We start from the raw sequence: 14,866 nt of genomic DNA, 5'->3' as shown, positions 1-14,866 counted from the left end.
GCTTCAGTTTATATCTGTATTTGTGATTCAAAACTGAGATATTTATATTTATTTATTCTGTTCTTGTTCTACTAAAATAAGTTCAGTGGTATATCAATAAATTAATTGGTGTGGGGGGGAGTTCAGGATAAAAGCAGCTGGAGTAGGCAGTAATGGTCAGAAATTTAACTGGAGTGATATTTAAAACAGGCAGCACGGTGGCACAGTGATTAGCACTGTTGCCGCACAGCAAGAAGGTCCTGAGTTCAATTCCACCATCAGGCCGGGGTCTTTCTGTGTGGAGTTTGCATGTTCTCCCCGTGTTTGCTTGGGTTCCCTCCGGGTACTCCGGCTTCCTCCCACCGTCCAAAGACATGCAGCTTGTGGGGACAGGTTAATTGGAAAATCCAAATTGCCACTAGGTGTGAATGTGCGAGTGAGTGTTCCTGTGTGTTGGCACCGCGACAGACTGGCGACCTGTCCAGGGTGTACCCCGCCTCTTGCCCTATGACAGCTGGGATAGGCTCCAGCGACCCTGAAAAGGATAAGCGGAAGCGAATGGATGGATGGATGGATATTTAAAACAAATTAAATACTTTAGTGCAGGTTTTTTGATATATGGGTGAGAATTTAATACGTTAATTGCGATTAATTAATTGAAAAAAATAACATGTTAAAAAAATAATGCATTTAATCGCACTTTGCATTCCAAGCAAAGGGGGGCTTTTGTCAATTTCCTGGTATACCGATTACACTGATGCACACATCAGAGCTAAAAAAATGGAAGAATCAGAAGAAAGTGCGTTGGTAGGACTGGTCAGAGGCACATTTCTTTTCAAAAGACTACCCGAGGGAAGCCTTGATAAAAGCATGTTTTTGTGCAAACTGTGCAAAAAGGAGGTTGCATACCACTGAAGCACTTAGAGCGAGCGCAGAAACTGTCAGAGCTGTTAGCGCTAGCAGTCCCAGTTCGAGTACCAACAAAAGGTGTCGGCAGCCCAAACTTGATGAAATGACTGGCTTCAGGACCAAAATTAGTAAGTCAACATGGACAAACTTACAAATTCTCTTGCGAAATGGATTGCTCCTGACTGTTCCTGGTCCAGTGCATCATTGCCTACCTGATGTTTTTGTTCCAAGGTCGTTGGACTCCTCTCGTTTGTTTTCGTCAGGCACGATGCTCATGCTCATGCTCATGGGCTCCACTCACAGCCAGTGTTCAGTTGTGTTGTGATGAAGGATAAACCAGGAGTGAGAATCGAGAGCTCTTGTGTCGTCTTTGTTTGCCTCCACAGTCTCACTGGGCGAACCAGGTAGACACAGGGCCCATGGCAATATTACTCTGTTTGTGCTGGTGGACCAGATCCTTGGGGTGGACCAATTTTTCTCTCACTGACAATGCTATGTCAAGATGAACAGAATCAATTTTGGGGGGATTGTCTTAGCTGGATGATTTAGCATGCATCAATTACATTTTGGATTGATTCTATTTCTTGCATTTTGGAAAATGAAGTTTCACAAGCTATTAATGCTCTTATTTTTATTTATCTATTTACTGCGTAACAACAGAGATATTGATGATTGGATTTGTCATAAAACTGCTTTGTGGCAGACATAAAATTAGCTTTATTGCTTTATTTCTTTGTGTGACAATAACTAGAACTAATATGGTCAGAGTGATATAAAGATGAAGCAAGATTAATTTCTTAGCTTGCTAACTAATTAAGCCTGTAATGGCTGTGACTGGCTGTTCTGTGTTTTACCCTCCAAAAGTTGGACGTACTATAGTGACGTCGCCCGTTGGTTTCTGAAGTTCAGTTTGAACCCTGTAAAGTGTTTCCACCATTGCCCTTGTTGTGGAAATTTTAACAATAACCTGCAACACACCCAGTGAGCTTGATTTGAAGCAGGTTTAATAAACACATTGCAATGTGGAGAGAGCATCCCAGTGAAACACTAGGATCATCTTTGAATTGTGGCCACCGCCCTTACATCTTATATACAGACACAGACAAAGAACGCAAACTCTTATATGTTGGCCCCTCTCATGGGGGGGCTATACCTTCTCCCTCACAGAGAGAATTATGACCTTGTTTTCTGCTTGGCCATCGCCTAAGGATTTACATCCCTGATAAGGAGAAGGAAACGGTTTCCTTTTGTTTTTATCTGACTGTCAGTTTGCATATTCCTTTTGTTGTTTCACCTTTTTGAATTCTGGAATTCTTTTAATTTTTGGATCAGCCAATAAAACATTTTTTATCGTTCACTTTGCCTGCCTCAGCACTTCTCCATTTGGGAATAACAAGAATAACACTTCTCTCCAGTGTTATGCTTGACTGCCCTTTTCGAAACAGTTTCCAGTGACAACTTTATATACCATCAGCACATTTGTGGAGGAACATTGACATAAAAGAAGCTTCCCCAACAGTTGTTTTTATGGTGTATCTATCAGGTGTATAGTCAGGGACAGACCTCATAAATGGTCTGCATTAAAATTAAAACCGAAATCAGAAACAAATGGTTCTTACTGAAAATATTTTGTCTACCTGCTGTATCTTTGTACCCCTATAGCCATATATTTGTCAGTGGTAAATTCCTCATCTCCTTCTCTGGTCAAAGCTTTGTATAGATAAGTTATTCCACAGCTTGTCTTGTGCTGCGCTGGTGGTGACCACAGTGGTGGCCACTCTACTTTCCACCCTACTGTGCCAGTTCTTGTGTTATTAAGTTTTCCCATTAAGTTTTTTTTGTATTCTGTTTTTATGCATGGAAATCTTATTTTTGTGTTTCACTGGCATTTTTAAACTCACTTATTTTAAATGAAATCTGAATTCAGTTGTTAGAGTCATTAGTGGACTGGTTCTTATATAGCGCTTTTCTACTCTGTCCGAGCACTCAAAGCGCTTTATACAGCTAATTCATTCACCCAATCACACAAGCACTTCTAAGTTTAAGTGCTAAATATCTAACATTCATACACATTCACACTCCGATGCTCTCCGATGGATGCATCGGAGAGCAACATGGGGTTAGTATCTTGCCCAAGGATATTTGGCATGCAGACTGGAGCAGCCTGGGATTGAACCACCGACCTTCTGGTTAGTGGCTGATCCACTCTGCCACCTGAGCTACAGCCACCCCATAAATTAGTCAATTATTCTTTCAGTAAGCCAAACTTAAGTGATAAGAATGACTATTTATGCTATGCCAGAGGACTACTGATACCTTGGGAAAGCGTATTCAAGACGATGTATTGAAGTGAGACAGGAAGTTTGTCTTAATCCAAAGAAATTCCATTCCATTAAAACAATTAACCAGTCTAGGTAAGTATATGTCTTGCTGTGATTTCAGGTATGAAAGCTGACCTTAAGATCAAACAATCCACTGGACATACATAGTAAATGGAAGTGTATGCCATGGAAATTGTGACAGTGGTTCGACAAGCAAATATTTAGTCCTTTTTGAAACACCGTAATGTAATTTAAATTTGTTTTTATTTTAAGAGCCAGTTCACACAAAGCCTACATTATAGAAAAACCCAGTAATCCCCAGTGGACAAGACAGCTATTTGACCAGTTCTGACCGTCTGACCTTGCCACTGACTGACAGGAAAGCAAAGAACAAGCACAGAGAAAGAATAGAAACAACATAATAATAAGCATGTGGTAGATTGGTGGGGCAAGTAAATGCTTATTAGAAACGTGCAGCTTAAGAGCTGGAATACGGCTTAATACTTTCGGAAAGAGAGAGCAGCAGGTTAATGACATACTGTAGTGGCAAATAATTTTTTTTAGTAATTTATTCTACAAATCTGCCCCATAAATCTCAAATGTTGATATTTTGATATGTACTCACTTTTTCCATATTAAATTCGGGGCAGCAATGGTCTCCTCTTGTGCAATGCTGTGGCTTAGAAATTAGAGCTACTTGTCTACTAACTAATAGTTTGATTCAGCTCAATCTTCAGCTCCTCCATGTAAACGTTTCCTTGGGCAAGATGCCGAACCCCAATTCCATCCATCAGAATGTGTGTATGTTTGTGTTTCTCCAAATGTGTCCTGAAAATCCCCCAAACTAAAACGATTTCCATGGAATATACTTAGTCTCATTATAGATCGATAGAGAAAGAGAAGGAGATTTTTAAATGACTTCCTTGCAGATAATTTACAAGATATGTTATAATGCTCTAACTGAACTGAATGGATTTCTACTGGTTTGTTTTTGTTATTATTGTTTGTTTTGTCATTTTATTTATTTCTTTGGGGGAATGACTGCATGGCTTGTGTGCTGCCAATTCTTCAAGAGGTTGAGCATGCTGTCACATTTGTAACACCAATCTGCAAAGTGCATGCCAGACCTAACAGGTTTTTTGTATAGACTATGTCTTGTCCTATTGCTGAATTTCAACACTTCCATGTAGTGTTGATGTTACCACGCCCATCTGGGGCTTACTGAAGGCATGTTTCCGTGCTCCAATTCCACATTGGAGTGTTTGCTCTTAAATTAATTTTTTTTTATCATTTTTACAGTTCAGATTATTGCTAACCATTTCCCCTTCTACTGTCTAGCATATCACTGGGATACATCAGACTGGATGCCAAGCCCGAGGCTCTCAGACATTGAAGAGGTGCCAGGCTACGAGGCAAGTCATGGAAACGAAGTAGCAGGCTCGACCCCTTGCCTTAGCGAAAGTACTCGAGAACTGGAGTCAGATTACTATCTAGGGGGCTATGACATCGACAGTGACTATCTCCCTCCCCACGAAGAAGAGTTCCTTAATCAAGACCAACTGCCACCTCCACTGCCCACAGGTGAGGATTATACTGAGCCCTATGCACCATTTTCTACCAATACATCACATTCCAAGGAGAGCACACTGAGCACAAGACATCAGCATGCCAGACCATATTTCCACCCTAGCCAGTACCTACCTCCCCATCAAATACCCACTGGGGAGGCGCCAAATGAAGTTTTTAGCTCTTCAGTGAGTGGGCGAACACCAGGAAATGGGGACACTGATGACTCTGTGTCCCGAAGTATCCGACTGTCCGTTGGTGCATCATCAGCCTCAGACATGTCAACCCCCTGTGGGCTGGATGACTCTGAACATGGCAGTGACTTTGACAGTATGGATGAGCTTCATCGAGGGGTGACCATCATCACGGACTCACAGCAACAGACTGAGGTGTGATTAGCTATACAGCACAAGAGTACCAACCAGTGGGCGCAGTTGTGCAGATAGAAGATGCAAAGGATTCTGTTATGACTGGGCAAGGTAAACTTCTTCAGCAGTACTAGGTACTGCTACAACTATATACATTAACAGTAATTTTTTTTAAAAATCACCATTTCACCTCACTGAACTGTGACCAACAGAATAACAATATTAACTGGATTGTCAGTTCTAACCCCACTGTGTAGACCAGTTAGGAATGATTTTCCTACTGTAATAGGAATTTACTTGGAATATGAAAAGAATGGGATAGAGAATGTGAACATGAAAGAATGATTATGGACGTGGTAGACAGATTTAAAACAAACAAAAAAACTAAAGGGACAATGATTTAAGTGACACATTTGTATGTTTTTTTTGGTCCTTCGCAGAAGCCCATCGGACAATTTTTTTCTATTTAAAAAAATAAAATAAAATTTAAAAAATGTAAATTTTCCTCCATGCTTTGTAAACTTTGTAGTGTGCTGAACTGTACAGACTGTAAAGTATTTTGACCTCACTGGTGAAAAGTATGAAAACATACTTTAAAAGCCATTTTTGTTTCAATGTAAAATGTGCCCATCCACACCTCACCTGTATGCTCCCTGCTCCAAATCTTTAAGACAATTACATTTCAAACTTTCTCTTTCCTTAGCTTGAAAATTACATTTTTCATGATTTTTTTTTTTTAAATTCTGTTGTGTGGATGCCAAAAGCTGCTGTAGTTGTTAATGTATGATAAAATCTATTATAATAAATTGTACTAAAAATTGATATTGAAATGTTATGCATACATAAGATAAAGAATTTATGTTCAATTTTTAAACAGAATGGGTATCCTGGGATTGATATTTAATTTTCACCCAGTATTGTTTTATTATAAGGATAACATGCTTACCACCTTCACTGACTATTGTGCTCTGTTCATAGTTATGGTCATCTTGTGTTTTATAATTTCATTAGTTTTATACACATTTGTATAACCTCTGCCTTCGGTTCCCTCAAGTACTTTCAGGTCAGTTCAATTTTGAGGTACTCATACGTTTAATTGAGAAATGGAGGAGAATATTTTCCTACATCTTTAGAACTGGTTTGGATCAAAGGTGCTGAGAAAAAAGATTCCACGCACTTCTGCTTTCTTTAATTTTGTGTGAAACACATTCTAAATTCTATCCTTATGCTAAGATGTACATTCAGATTAAATATAAAATAAAACAAATGCAACCTGAGTAAACACAAAATATTAACTTTTGACTTTTAACCTCATCAAATATCTTAAAGAAATTAAATTTTTCACAACTTTTTTTCGTTATTTTTTAAAACTGTGAACACATCTTGATGATATCTTATGGGTTTTTTTTGTTGTTGTTGTTTGTTTAGGTTTTTTTGTACAACTATTTTGGGGCCGCAATGTTGATGGTATAGGCAAAAATTGGTCTTTGTTATGAAAATAGTTCTCACATCCATAATGTGTCCTACAAATCCTTTAATATTTTACCAGGATGCCCTCGTGTGTGGAGGATTAGTCGTCTTCTACATTTGAAGTGTAGCTACAGTCTAGTCTCTGAGTCTGTGTCTGGGCCATCCCAGAGCATTTTATAATGCTTCTCAGACAAATAAATTTTCTTACTCATCTCTTTTAGAATCCCAAGTCTGGTTCTGATGCAACCCTGTGTTTCTGAAAGTGGTCTGTGTAGGTGATTGAACATAGGTGGCAGTAATTGGTTATGAATGTGTCTACTTCTACAGCATCCAATCAGTGCAAATACAAAAAAGCAATCAATGTTTTTTTAGTCATAACTGAAGGCTAAATACTGCTTCACATAGGGTCAATTGGTAGGTTTTACATTACATAATTGCTTCCGCACATACAAATGTCATTCCATTTTACTTGTCTTACTCAGGTTTTCTTGCTAGAATTTTTTCAAGATGTAGCACAACAAAACCAAGCAACCGAAACAGAACCAAGAAGGGAGTCAAGACTATCATGCAACACTAGTTTGATTCATTCACTATAAAGGTAGGTCACATTAGTTGAATGCTTACTTTTCTACTCAACCTGAGGGCTTTATACAGCATTACTCATTCACCCATTCATACAAGCATCTTCTTTCTATGCTTTTTCTACTTTTTCTGTCTAACATTCATGCTCTGATGGATGCATTCAAGAGCAACTTGAATGCATCCATCCATTATTAAAATAAAAATGGAGTGGTGAACCTTCCAACAAGTTGCCAGCCTACCAATATCGGTCCAAGTTTTCTCCGTTTGTTGATAATGAATCTCACTGTTAATCTCTTTGTATCCTTTACAGACTGATGCCAATGCCTTTGTTTTTCATCTTTTCTAGAGCTTCTTTCTGGCATGATGTTTTGCTTCATGATACCATTTATCATACTTCACTTTATCAGACACATTCTATTTAAGTGACTTCTTGATTCAAGAGGTCTGGCAGTGGGGTGGCTGTAGCTCAGGTGGTAGAGCAGGTCATCTACTGGTCGGAAGGTTGGTGGTTCTGGCTGGCTTCCCCTAGTCTGCATGCCAAATATCCTTGGGCAAGATACTAACCCCAGATTGCTCTCCGATGCATCCATCGGAGTATGAATGAATGTTAGTGAATGTTAGCTATAAAGCACTTGAAAATGTGCTTGTGCGAATGGGTTTGAATGGGTGAATGCACAAGTTGTGTAAAACGCTTTGAGTGCTCAGATGAGTAGAAAAGCGCTATATAAGAACCAGTCCATTTACCATTTAATCGGGCTTTGCCGTGGCTAGTGAAACTGAACTCAGCTTTCCAATTCATATGGTTTGTCAAAGTTAATAAATGGTTCAAAAAGGAGTAATTACTTTTTCACACAGGGCTGTGCCAGTTTGGATATTGTTTTCTCTCAAAGTCATCATTTAAAAATTACATTTTGTATTTACTCAGGTTATCTTTGTCTAAATTTAAAATTTAGTAGCTGGGATTGACTCCAGCCCCACTGGAAGCCTGATACGGAAGAGCACGGATGGATGGATGGATGGATGGAAGGATCTTAAACATGTAAATGTGACAAATATGCAAAAAAAAAAAAAAGGGAAAAAATACTTTTTCACAGCACTTTTTGAGCACACCTATTCTCCTATTTCGCTGTTCAGAGATTCAACAGGATTCCTCAAAGTTCAACAGGTGCCTGTCTCTGCAAGAACCATTCAGCTCAGCAGTCTCACAGACCCACTTGAAAATGGTCACTATTGTCCCATTTAAAGTGTATATGACATCCCATGTAAAGTTTCACACAAGATTCCCTAAGCTCCCTAAGCTTCCCTGAGTTGTTTTGCACTGAATGGAACTGGAGCCTCGTCATCTCGTCTCTCTATATACTGAACTGTATATAGCAGAGATGACAATAAAGTTTACTTTGACCATCTTTTTCTCTTATTTAACAAACACTGGTCAATCTGCGATACTTCTGACGATATATGTCAAATTTAACCCATAAATTCAATGTAGAATGATTTGCAAAGTATATATAATAAAACAAAGTATGAATGTATGTTTAAAAGTGGCTTATTCACTAATGCCTTAGTCAGTAAGGCTAAAAAAGTGCCATATAAATGCCAGTCTATTAGTAGTACTTCCAACATTCTTGAAAAATAATGGCAGATTATTATATAGTAAAAATTAGTCTTGCATTTGCCTGTATAATAGTTTCGAAATAGTTTCTAAATGCAGTGCCATATGCTGAAGTTTTACTATAATAAAAGACATAACCTGTCTAGTTAAAACCTTTAAAAAATTGAGCCGAACAATGCAACTGGCATTATACTGCGAGTCTGAATTTTATGCCCACCTTCATCTGGTTTTTTCTTCATTCTGTTTAATTTTTTTTGAGAGTACCTATATACCAGCTTCAGGGAGAAGACATGTTTTAAGGCATTGCAAGTGTTATTTTGTAGCACCTTCACCTTATCTAAAGAGACAAGTTAGATCCTTATCCAAGTTTACTATATCCTCAAAAATATTTGGCTGCTTCATTTCACCAGTGTACTGTACTATTGTGTGTCTGATCCTGTAAACCAGGCAGCTCCTTTCCTTTGTAAAAGATGCAAATGTGTTTTGAAATTTGTAGTGTACAGAGCTAGACAAAATTCTGCCTAGATGAACTGCCTTTGTGTTTTTCATGTGCTATTTGGATGGATGTGGAGAGTTTAAAATTTCAGTTAACTCCATTCCCCATCTGCCACTGATTGCGTGGTCAGTGCTATTTTTACTCTTTAACCACTACTTTTAAGGTCCACATGAATGCAAAATCAAATTTAATAGGTTTTGGACAGTATTATGTTTATTCCATTCTAACATATGTTCTTGCTTTTGATAAAAGATGTTTATGGTAATGCGCTTTTTGTACATTTTAATTAAATTCTGATATTGTTTTCAGGTTGTCTGGTGGTGGTAGTGGGGTGGGGGTTCCCCCCAAAACTTTAGGCAGTTAAAAACCTGCCACCAATCTACAGAAATTATGTACAATAGGTAAAAGAAGTGTATTTTTAAAGAGTCTTTTTAAAACTCAGTTCAGAAAATACAATATTATTTTGCACCATTTCAACTGTCCTCAATGCTAAAATAAATCGTTACAACACTGTTTACACTTTATCATGTTAAGTACACACAACTAGCATATGCTACTACTTCATAAAGTATCATTCATGTCCTGCTGTTATCCAGAAAGCTTAATGGTAGCCTAAATAATGATACAATGATATTCAATAGTATATTTAATAATAATAATCCTTATAATGATCATAATTATATATTATAATTATGATCATTATAAGTATGAACTTCAGGAGAATGAAAAAATTCATGGTAAAATTATTGAGAATGGCATGAAATTATGTACCTCAATCTCACAAATGGTTAATTGGGCCCATGCCAAGACCAATTTTTGTTACGTGCTAGGACCAATTCTGTTTACGTTATACATGCTTCCCCTAGGCAGTAAGTTTAGAAGGGATAGGATACATTTTCACTGCTAGGAAGATGATACCCAACTTTATCTATCCATGAAGCCAGATAGAACACACCAATTAGTTGAACTGCAGGAATGTCTTAAAGACAAAAAGACCTGGATGACCTTTAATTTTCTGCTTCTAAATTGAGATAAAAGTGAGGTTACTATGCTCAGCCCTAGAATCTTATAAATATGGTGTTTAACCAAATGCTTATTCTGATTTAGTAGTCTGTCATCTGTAGTCTGTTTTTATCATAACTATATAATTCATCAGCACCATCTGAAGTAAACACATACACTACCGGTCAAAAGTTTTAGAACACCTGATTTTTTTCAAGTTATTTATTGCAGTGGTGAACTGCCAGAGGTTTAAAAAAAGAGAAGAAAGGTAAGGTTACTCAAAACTTTAAAATAATGTACATTTCAAGATTTTTCCAAGAAGGCCTTCTTAAGGGAACACAAAATGGGTTAACAATTTAAAGCTGTTCTGGAGCAATGGGGGTTGATCACGCCTTGAAAGCTGGTGCTACTAATTCCTACAGGTGTTTCAACTTTTGTGTATTACCTACAACCCCCTTTGTCTGCATCAAAGCAGTGTTGGAACACACTGTGGTACCATATCCTTCATGAGCATCAGTTGAACAGTATTTTACTGAAGAAAGTAGAAAATGGGGGGGAAAAAAGCAATTAACAATAGAAGAGAGACAGACCATCATAACACACAAAATGTAGGTCTTTCCTACAGAGAAATTGCAAAGAAAGGTGTCATTGAGTAGAGTTTCCTTCACTATCAAAAGGGCCTCAGAAACTGGGGCAAACTCTGAGAAACTTGTCCTGTGATTCAATTGTGGCCAGAGTCTGTCTGTCAGAGTTAACAGCTTGTATGATGGGCTCCCCACATGACAACAGCATCATGTTGTCATCAACAGCATCAAGCACAGCTTAACAACGGTTGCAGTTTCAAGTCTCAGTTTCAAGTTTGAAGAGAAGACTTTAAGCTGCAGGTTTGACAGGATGAGTTGCAGCAAGAAAGCCACTGCAAAGTCATCAGAATAAGACAAAGGCTTTCCTGGGCCATGAAGACTGGAAGAAGGTGTTATGGACTGCTGAATCAAAATTTGAAATCTTTGGTTCATTACACAGGGTCTTTGTACGCTGTTGAATAGGCGAAAGGATGTTTCCACAGTGTGTGGCATGTCAAACATGGAGGAGGAAGCGTGATGGTCTGGGGCTGTTTTGCTGGATTCAGGGTCGGACGCACCCTGAACCAAAACAGCTACCACAGCGCCATGCAATATTCTCTGGTATGTAGGGGTCCATCCTACAGCAAGATAATGACCCAATATATAAGTCCAACCTATGCCAGAACTACCTCAGGAAAAAAGAACAAGATGGTAAGCTTGAAAACATGGAGTGACCAGCACAGTCTCCAGACTTAACCCCATCAAGCTGGTTTTGGAACAGGACAGAAGAGGGAAAGCAAAGCAAGTGCAAAACATTTATGGAAACTTCTGCAACAGATAGGGGAAGAACTTTTTGAAGAATATTTGATTTTTGTTTTAGAAAGAATGCCACAGGTGTGTTCACCTGTTATATCTTCCAAAGGTGGCTACTTTGAAATGAAAGGATAGTACTTGGAGTTGAGAAATCATGGAATCATGAATTTATAGACCAAAATATATTCTAAACTTTTGACTCATCACAATGCAATGAGACATTAAACTCCATAATTTTCAATAAAAAACTGGAAGAACTGGGTGTTCTAAAACTTTTGACTGATAGTGTATATTTAATATACAGTCCCAATCAAAAGTTTAAGACCACTTGATAAATGGCAAAAAAAGAACCAAAAAAAACCCAAACATATTTGGCATGGTTGGATCCTAACAAGGTTTCAAGTAGAGTTTCAACATGCAAAAAGAAGAAATGGGAATGAGACAAAACATTTTTTGAGCATGCAATTTATTAAAAACAATACTTAAACTGAACAACAACATGCCTTCAAAAGTCCAAATCTGTGCAAAAATATGGATTCATGATAATTTTAAGTAAGGTGGTCACACTGTCACGATGTTCTGATCGCAAATGCAAAAAAAACTTTCCCTTTTTTAAACATGGTCGGGTTGTTAAACTCCATAAGCAGGGTCTCTCGCAGCGCACAATTCTCCACCATGAAAAAATACGGTGTCTCATTAACAGATGCCTGTATGAAAATGGGCTGAACCTGGAATCAAGCCTCCTCTTTAATAATAACCAGAGATCATTTGCAGAGAATTTCTCTTAGTGTTTTTTTCCCCTATGCTCTATGTGTTTCTGTCTAACATTTACAAGAATTTACAAGTAGTCTTGCGCAGACAGGGATTAAACCACCAACCTTCCGCTGAGTAGGTGCCCTGTTCTACCACTGGAGATACAGCCACCCCCAGAATGTGAATGCTACTGAGTACTACCGAATGTGTGCTGGTATATGTACAATGGCTGCCTTGATATCCCAGTGTGGTGGGGCGTGGCCTGCGGTGCCGTGCAGAGGAGGCGGACGCACCTGCACGGCATCCGCAATCACGCCCCGCCGATATAAATATTGTACTGGGTCCTGTGGTGGGGGTTGTGGTTGTTATGTTGAGCTAGCAGCGGGAGAGCTGCAGCTCTGTGAACATTGTGAACAGCAACCGTGAGAGTCAATAAAGTATGCTGCAAAGCACGAATTTGCACCCGGGTCTGCCGTGTATGTTTACAGTGGTGCCGAAACCCAGGACGGGAGGCACGGCGGATCCAGGAGTGGGCCAGCAGAGGGAGGAGCTGGCGGGAATGGTGGCCGAGCTGGCGGCCACGCAGCGGGAGCAGGCGGCGGTGTGGCGCCGCAGGCGGGAAGAGCTGCAGGAGCAGACTGAACGGCACCTGCAGAGGATGGAGTATCTGGCGGCGCTGATCCGGTCCTGCCCGACACCACCGCCGCCCCCACCGGCGCTCCCCAATGACGCTGGAGTGGAGGAGATCCAGTCTGTGCAGGCGCCCGTGCCGGCCCCCAGGTTGCGACCAGCTGGTACGCAGCCTGCCACAGCGCCTGTTCCCACACCTCGCGTAGGAGCCGCTGGGGCTCGGCAGGGCCCGGTTCCCGTTCCTGCGCCCCGGAAGAAGGTGGCGGAGAAGCCGGCGCGCAAGGAGCCGGCAGCGGCGGCGCCCGAGGAGCCGCTCCAGCCGGGAGAGACAGCACCGGAGGCGGCGCCCGAGGAGCCGCTCCAGCCGGGAGAGGCAGCGACGGAGGCGCAGCGCGGGGAGCCGCGGGATAAGTCGGAGGGGCCTGTGCTAGGGGAGTCCGCGCCACCGAAGCCCAAGGTCGGCGGGGTGAGCAGAGCGGCCTCACCTCCATCAGAGGCCGGTGCCTGCCGGACAACTGCCCAGCCGCCTGCGAGCCGGGGCGCACGACCGTGCCGACAGCGCCGCGTCCACCTGCCACGCAGCCGACCTCCGGACCAGCTTCGCCGACGCTGCTGGGTTCGCGGGCGGCCACCTGAACTCACAACTCCCCGTCGCTTGGCCAGGGTCCGGGCTGATCCTCTCTCCCGCGCGCGGTGGGGGGAGTAGGTTCGGCCGGATGGTTCCCCAGCCTCAGTCGGGCGATGGGGGTATGTGGCGGGGCGTGGCCTGCGGTGCCGTGCAGAGGAGGCGGACGCACCTGCACGGCATCCGCAATCACGCCCCGCCGATATAAATATTGTAGGGGAGACCGGGGATAGTTGTAACGTGGGTCAGTTGTAACACTTCCAATTTCTCCAATCAGGGCTACGTTTCAAATGATGTGACTCATCCTGTACATGCCCAATTCAGTTCTGCTATCACATGTGAAAAATCAGCACATTTTGTCAAACGCAGACAATTTAACATGGAAAAAAGTCATTTGTATGCCAAAAAGTAAGTTTTTCTACTTTATTTCAATTTCTAATAGCATTATCTGCTTTGCAGTTAAACTCATACAAATAACATAATTTAAGTTTGATGTCTATGGGGATATATTCTGTGTAGGTCTTTAGTGCTAATGTTTTAGCCGTTGGCTGTAATGTTAGCTAGTTCATGGCTATAGGAGTCTGGGTCAGTTGTAACAATAATGCAGATGTTACAACTTACCACACTATTACTTTAACTTATATTAAACAAGTTGGGGCAACGACATCAGCAGCGAGAGGTTCACTGGTCGCTTTTGTATATGCGGTTAATGCCTTTGGCAACACAATTCCTCCACTGTTTGTGTTCCCACACATACATTATGCAGACCACTGTGTAAGAGATGGACCAGTAGGAAGTAGTGGAAATAAATCAGGATGGGTGCAAGAAACAGATTTCCTCATCTTTCGGAAGCACTTTGCAAACCACACCAAGGTAAGCCGTGATAAAAAGTAATGGAATTGCGATGCTGGTGAACAACTACATTTTTTCAGCTTCATTGTTATGTTCAAAATTGGTGCAAGAGTTGTAGGTTATAATGCCCACTGAGCCAATGACGCCAAACTCAAGGAAGACCAACCAAAATTAATGAAATATTCAGTTGCAGAAACTTCCATAATTTGTCTTTTTTGGGGGGGGTTGGAATATGTTCAAAAGCTAGATTTCTGCATTCTGTCACACACACACACACACACACACACACACAGCTACATAAATGGCTCTAAGTGCATTCATGTGT

General features: G+C 40.8%; 1 protein-coding gene across 6 annotated transcripts in view; it reads left to right on the top strand.

Moving 5' to 3' along the window:
- Nucleotides 1-8,727, top strand: part of fat3a (FAT atypical cadherin 3a) — a 175,588-nt gene extending 166,861 nt beyond the window's left edge. For all 6 annotated transcript variants that reach the window (XM_085184747.1, XM_085184748.1, XM_085184745.1 and 3 more), the window contains one exon: nucleotides 4,548-8,727. In XM_085184747.1, the coding sequence (XP_085040873.1) occupies nucleotides 4,548-5,170 (623 nt within the window). In that variant the 3' untranslated portion in view covers nucleotides 5,171-8,727. The remainder of the gene's footprint in view (nucleotides 1-4,547) is intronic.
- The last annotated feature ends 6,139 nt before the right edge of the window (nucleotides 8,728-14,866 follow it).

The sequence above is a fragment of the Neolamprologus multifasciatus genome, chromosome 14 (assembly GCF_963576455.1).
Source record: "Neolamprologus multifasciatus chromosome 14, fNeoMul1.2, whole genome shotgun sequence".
In the NCBI taxonomy this organism is placed as follows: Eukaryota; Metazoa; Chordata; class Actinopteri; order Cichliformes; family Cichlidae; genus Neolamprologus; species Neolamprologus multifasciatus.
Note: the sequence above shows the minus strand (reverse complement) of the source record. Positions and strands in the feature narration are given on the sequence as shown.